The 7,087-nt window shown below is 36.4% G+C and overlaps 1 protein-coding gene across 3 annotated transcripts in view; it reads left to right on the forward strand.

Annotated features, from left to right (window-relative positions):
* The window catches only part of ephb6 (eph receptor B6), a 53,770-nt gene that overhangs the window by 27,149 nt on the left and 19,534 nt on the right, over nt 1–7,087 (forward strand). For all 3 annotated transcript variants that reach the window (XM_059567611.1, XM_059567610.1, XM_059567609.1), the window contains 2 exons: nt 2,564–2,727; nt 3,000–3,295. In XM_059567611.1, coding sequence (XP_059423594.1) covers nt 2,564–2,727; nt 3,000–3,295 — 460 coding nt within the window. The remainder of the gene's footprint in view (nt 1–2,563; nt 2,728–2,999; nt 3,296–7,087) is intronic.

The following is a 7,087-nucleotide window of genomic DNA, read 5'->3' on the forward strand; positions in this document are numbered from 1 at the left end:
TCTGAAACCAGATTTAAATTCGTCTAAAAGAGCATTAGTAGATAAAAAAGGAGTAATTTGTAATAAAACAACCTTTTCTATGACTTTAGATAGGAACGGTAGTTTAGAAATGGGACGGAAGTTAATCAATTCTGTAGCTGCTAGGCTTGGTTTTTTAAGTAAAGGAGAAACCACTGCATGTTTAAGACAAGATGGAACAGAACCATTAGATAGAGAGCTGATCACAATTGACAGTATACTAGGGTCCACAGTTTTGAACCCAGCTTTTAGAAACTGTGGAGGAACGGCATCCAGTGAAGTGGACGATGATTTTATATGCTTGACTAAATTTGCAAGAAATGGAAGGGAGACATGATCAAAAGAGTCAAATATGCAAGAACTTAACATGGGGACTTCCAGAACAATACTAGAGGGAACAATATATTTTTTAATATGTTCAACGTTACTTACAAAAAAGTTCAAGAAATCCTCACAAGTATATAAAGTGGAATCTAACAAAGGTGCTATCGGTGGGTTTAGTACAATGTTTATTGTGCTAAACAAAACTTTTGGGCAATGGGCCGTTCTATTAATTAGGTCTGAAAATTATTTTGTTCTTGCAGCTTTGACTGCATGCTGGTAAGTTCTAAGCGTATCTTTTAGCAATTCATAAGAGATCTGCAATCGGTCTCTCCTCCATCTGCTTTCAGCCTTCCTACAAGCCCTTCTGAACCCACAAATTCCATTGTTCAGCCATGGCTGAGACTGAGGTTTATACCTTTTATATCTAATTGGAGCAACATCATTCAAAATGTCCAAGCAAACAGAATTAAAAACAGCAGTCAACTCCTCTGTGTCTAAAGAGGGTACAGATACCTCAATGATAGAAGACATTGAATTTGCCGCATAGGCCTCAGCAAAACAATTAGCTGTAGTCTCATTTACTGGTCAGACACAACGGACTACAGGTTTGCTTTTTGGGATAACAGATGGAAGATCAAAGTGAAATATAACAGAACTATGATCGGATATACCATTGTCAACTACAGACACATTACTAATAACCCCCAGGACAGAACTAATATATATTATTTTTAACAACAATTCACAATATTACTGAATTTTTGATCAAATAAATGCAGACTCATGACGTTTTCTTAACTGCTGAATATATCTTTAGACTTTTCTGGGAAGGATGGCCTCAAGGGATGTATAACTTCTACGAGTGCAGTTTCCTGGTTGTGTTTGTTAGAGGAAAATACACAGAGTGGTTTTATGACACTGTTATGTGGAGTCTCAGCGGTTTGTGTGGCGTATTACTCGTCAGGGGAGAAGATCATGCTAAAAACAAGAAATAAAAGCTGTTGTTATCTCTCTGGAAATGTAATGTGGTTCATCGTCATGTAAATCAAATACCTTAGTTTTGCAGGTCTTACAGCATTATGTAAAGCCCTTGTCATCTCTTCTTTTTTGCCTTCTTGTGTTTAAATGCTGCCGCACTAAAAATAGCTCCTAGAAGGAATAGTTCATCCCAAAACTGAGGTTCTGTTATATTATTTAATCACTCTCATGTTGCTCCAAACCCATATGGTGCTATTTATTCAGTGAAAGACCAACTTCCAGGGACACATCTGATGGCATTTTGCTTGGAGATTTGTCTAGAATGGATAGCAGGCCACCGCAGCTGCGGGAAAGGGCTACATTGGAGCTTGTGTCCACGAGAACATTGCACTGATGGCGTTCACCACTGTTAACTGCTGCAGTAAACACTCAAAAAGTAAAAAAAAAATTCCTAATTACAGTGCTGAATTACAATTCATTGTACAAATTTGTTGTTTGATTTAAGAAAACTTGGAATGTGAGTCATGAGTCTGCATTTATTTGATCAAAAATTCAGTAATATTGTGAATTGTTGTTAAATATTAAAAATAATATATATTTAAAATGTAAATTATTCCTGTGATGACAAAGATACATTTTCAGCAGCCACTGTAAATGCTAATATATCTGTGTCATGTCACATATCTACATAACAGCATCATGGTAACACTCAATACTAAAATAAACATAAATTTAACCACATAAGTTGTCACATAAAACCCAAATATACATAACTGATAACAAAACATATTAAAAACCACAATTTTGTAAATTAAATCAAATGTAGAGTGTCACCTAAAGATTGCTGGGATTGTCAGTTTACAGATTTTGCTTTAATAAGATGGCAGCACTTTATTGCAAACATATTTTAAACAGTACTATTTACTGTAAGCTTACATGAAATGTAAGATTGGATCTATGACATTTTTTTCGTATACAGTAAGGAAACTTTTTACTGTAGGATCTTTATAGTCTTTTACATTTGAAATTAAAAAGTAACATTTCTTATAGGTTTATATGTTATTTAGCTGCTATTACTTTAAGAGCTGTCACTGCTGAACATGACGCAGATCTGACATGCATGAAACGACATAAGGTGGATTAGATTTTTGAAATTTTGCATGATCTATCCTTTTAAACGTGACAGACATATATTGAGTAGTAGTAGTACTGCTCTCTGAGGTTCCCTCTCTCTCTCCTCAAGCCTTCCAGTGGAGAGACAAGAGAAGGCTGGGTGAAGATCGACACCATTGCAGCAGACAAGAGTTTCAGTCGCGTGGAGCCAAGTCTACCTCACCAGTACAAACCTGAGAACGCCCGACGCATCAACATCAAAACCCGCAGCTTTGCTCCTCTCACACGAAAAGGGTACGATGATGACCTTTTACCATTCCTCTGTCTCCACTAAACCTTTTGATGAATGATGGTCATTGTGTGCAGATGAAATGAGGATATGGTCACTCAGGATCAGGCAGTTCAGCTGACTAAATATCAGCCACAGTGTTAATATTTACCTTGATATGGTCTGAATATGAAAACAAACAACTGTTTATTAGTCTGTATGGTCTCAACGGATGTTTTGATGGCTGCTAAGCTTATCACCTGTCTTTTTTCATTGTGCTTATTTTTGTCTTTTTCAGGTTTGTTTTAGCTATAGTAGACAGCGGAGCATGTGTGTCACTCATGGGTGTTTCCGTATTTTATCGTCGCTGTCCAGCAACCAGTCGCTTCCTGGCTTTCTACCCAGCCACGCCCTCAGGGGCGGAGCCAACGTCTCTAGTTCCAGTGACTGGAACTTGTGTACCCCACAGCCAATCACAGGGTGGGACAGCACCAAGAATGCACTGTAACACAGAAGGTGAATGGCTGGTGCCTGTTGGAGGATGCACGTGTGATGCAGGATATGAGCCCAATCATAATGGCTCGGCTTGTTTAGGTGAGTCAGTAAAACATGCAGGCTAATGGTGGGAATTTTGATTCATCTCAGTGACTCAAATTCTTTGAATCCAATCACAAAAAAGATTTGTTCACTGGTTAATTCAGTGACAGGATATGAGCCTAATCCTAATAGCTTGGACTGTTTAGTTGAGTAAACAAAATATGTTGTATTGTGATCAGGATTTTGATAAATCCCAGTTATATATAGTAGCTTGGCGTGTTTAGGTGAGTTTACAAACTTGTAGTCTAATGATGTGGAATTTGATTCATCTCAGCGACTCAAAACTTTGAAAAAAAAAATCACCATATAGATTTGTTCAGATTTATTCATGCTTTCATTCAGTGATTTATTCTGCAGGTCACATCGTAAGGTCAGTAGGTGTCAGCAAATCTTTTTTATGAGTGAGTCATTGAATCATTTATAACTTGTTAAAAAAAAAAGTAACAACCGAAGCAAAGTCTTTATTAATATTTTCCTAAAATACTCGTAAAGACACTCTAAAAAGAGTTTTTAAGCATTAAAAGTGTTTACTCAACAAATGAAAAAAGAATATATACATTTTTATTTCATTTATTTGTTCTAACACATTACTATTCAGGTGAACTGATAAAAGTTCAAAGGTAACAATTAAGAGTGATTAGACATAGCACCTAAAATGTATACATTCTTTATACATTCACCTAATTAAGCTTAATGTTGAAAAATGCTATTTGTCGACAACCTATGTACAGTCAGTGTGCTTATTTGTAGAGATTTTTTTAATCTCAGTACACTTTGTTTAGATTTCATGTTATCTCACTATTGGTGGGGTCCATTTACATGATTTTGTCTGGGGCCCCACAAACCCCTGGGCTGGACCTGAGCTCATCACATTTACACTGAGGATGATTCCCTAACGTTTGACAAATACTTCTAACCAGCAACCCCCTTTCCCTCACCTTATCATTTCATTGTGTATGCGTCATTGTTGTGTGAGTTATCTTTGAATCAGAACTCTGCGGGCTTCCTGTCATGCTAATTACCAACGGAATTTGATGGACAGAAAATGACACACGGTGTAGTCAGACAAGCGGGAAAGTGCCCATAAACACAGATCTAATTAAAGACACAAAAGATGTGCTGCATTGCATGCACTTTTTTGTGATTGCAAGTTACAAATTTGTCTCCACTAGTTAACTAACGACAGTCCCCATTTGGAAAAATATTAGTTAAATAAAATTTCTTAAAGGGTTAGCTAAATTTTAACTGTTAGGATTATGTTAGGGTAGTAATAATTGTTTAGATAAATGTTAGACTAAATAATAATTGATAAAAAGTTACAGTAAAGACTTCTATATTGATAAAAAAGAATATTTTTAAAGCCGCAGTCCAACACCAGCCAGTCTTCAAACTATCTTCTTACTTTAGCCTGATTCACAATGGTAAGCTTATAATAATGTTTTCTTAATTTGAGTGGTAGGTTTTCGCTGGAAATTCGAGCATGGTACTGTGTCATTACGTCACGTCTGTAAACATAAAGAAGTTGTCCCAGCTACAAGGCTATTGCATGTGAAGTTCCTGCAGGGGGCGGATCGTTTATAGCCTTTTCTCACAGCAGCTGGAATAATTACATTTATCATTTTGATGGCGGATTGTAATGCAGAAAGGGTTATATGTTTATGCAATGCATGTAATCGATATTAGATTATATTCCAGTTTTAAATGTGCATCTGAATACACACAGCCTACGTGGAATCACAAGTTTTGTATTTTCTTTTTTTTGTATTTTCTTTCTTGTTCTTCTTCCTCTTCTTTTTTTTGTATTGTCTGTTGGCTGATAGAGAAGAAACAAAAAGAGTGAGAATTTGTGGAATGTTAAAGACGCACTCATCTTTTTCACTTTTTTCAATTTTTTTCTGTCTATCAAATGGAAGAAATTAGGTCAGAGAGGAAGAGAGGTAGGGATGCAACAGAAGTGAAGGAGAGCTGAAAGGGGTTAAATTCTGGGGGCAATGCGAGTAAATAAGACAAGAAGTTTTGGGATATCTTGTGGACGAAAGTAGAGTGGTGGGGAGACGGAGAGAGAGTGGGATAAGAGAGGGATGTGACACATTTAGGTCATGGTGAAGTAATGGCCATTCAGCTGAACAAGTGACAGAAACCACAGGGAAGAGGAGGGGGAAGGACATAGTAGTGGACATGAGTTAAAGACTAGAGCACTGAGATGGCAGAAATCATACAGAACATGCTAGATTGACAGATGGAGTCGTGTGTGGAACAAGTTTTATTTTGAGTGCCTTGGCGTGTTATACGTGATGTATATTCTTGAGTGCAGCTGTTCCATATTTCATTTACATTCAAATTTGATGATGTCTCATTTAGCAGCAAACCGATTTGAACTTCCATCTGCCCTGTATTGCTATCAGAGCTTAGTAACTTAAGTGACAGGAATGTGAATTGATCTAAATTGATCAAAATTTTAAACCTGAGACCACGTTTCATACCTAAAGTAACCTGCTCTGTCTTGTCTTGTTGAGATTTCCTTCTCTTCTGAAAATGGATAATAATTTTAAGATCTGCTAAAGATTTAATAGCATTATTAAAATTGTGTTTTTTCCTAAGTGAGTGTTAGACAATGGCAAATATAATCTAAATGTAAAAAAATAATAATAAATGAGTGTTCAGTGAACATCTACCAATACAGATACACATTGTATAAATATTTTCTAGACATATGTGAAGATATCAGACAACAGATTGAGTCTGAGTGAGTTGTTTGCTAAAGATCAAGTCTCAAAGCCCTCAAAGATATTGAATGTTCTTTTGCTTTGACCTCAGATTCGATAGTCTTTAAAGCATGACCAAGCAGATGAAACAATTACACCTGCTCATCCACAGATGAAAACTTTTTTTTGCATAGTAGACAGCTAAGCATCCATCTTTTCATCCGCTTGTGCCTAATATCAAATGTCATTTACAGAATCTTCCAGATAATGTTTTTTGTTAGATTAGTGTTCTTGTAGGTGGAATGACGCATTCCCACTTCTAACTTACTAATAAACTAAATCTCAGCTTTGAACGTAAGGGTGACGATAATTTGATGGAAAATGTATATCCTCTATGTTGCTAATGCCATTCAAATAGCATAAAAGCAACTCTTGACTCCTGTCATTCAGTGACTGGGGTATTCAGTGACAATGCAGTTTTACAGGATTCTCTTAAAGGAATGAAACCATAATGTAACCTCTGGTGACCATGAGGTTGTTTATAATTTGCAGAGAGTTTCCTGAATGTGTTACAACCATTATATTGGCACTGTTGCTATAAATACTATCATATTCTCCACCATACAAAAAAGCTTGTTGATAGTAGATCAACAATTGCTTATTTCCACAGGCTGCTCCAGAGCAACAAACTGTGAATATGTTTTATTTTTTAATGTTTTGTGAGAGGAAAGGCCTGCCAAAAGAGTTGGCCATTTGTGTTTGATTTTTTTTTTTTTTTTTTTGTGCAAGCATGATTTAGTTTTATCATACTCAAATCATCCGCTATCAAACGGCTGCCCTCTACAGATGGGACGTCCAGGAGCTTTCAGTCTCCAGTTTAGCCATTGTTGAACAATCTAATTAACAGAAAACAAACGCATTGTGTAATGCCAAGAGTCAGCAGAGCATTACAAGCAAATCATTTCAAATTAAATGGGATAATTATGGAGATTAATTAGAGTGAAATGTATTTCCTAGGGTGGTTTCTACATAGCGGTTTGAGATGCACAGCCCAAAGTGAGAAAGGGGAAGAGAAAGAAAGAGA

Source organism: Carassius carassius, chromosome 15 (assembly GCF_963082965.1).
Source record: "Carassius carassius chromosome 15, fCarCar2.1, whole genome shotgun sequence".
In the NCBI taxonomy this organism is placed as follows: domain Eukaryota; kingdom Metazoa; phylum Chordata; class Actinopteri; order Cypriniformes; family Cyprinidae; genus Carassius; species Carassius carassius.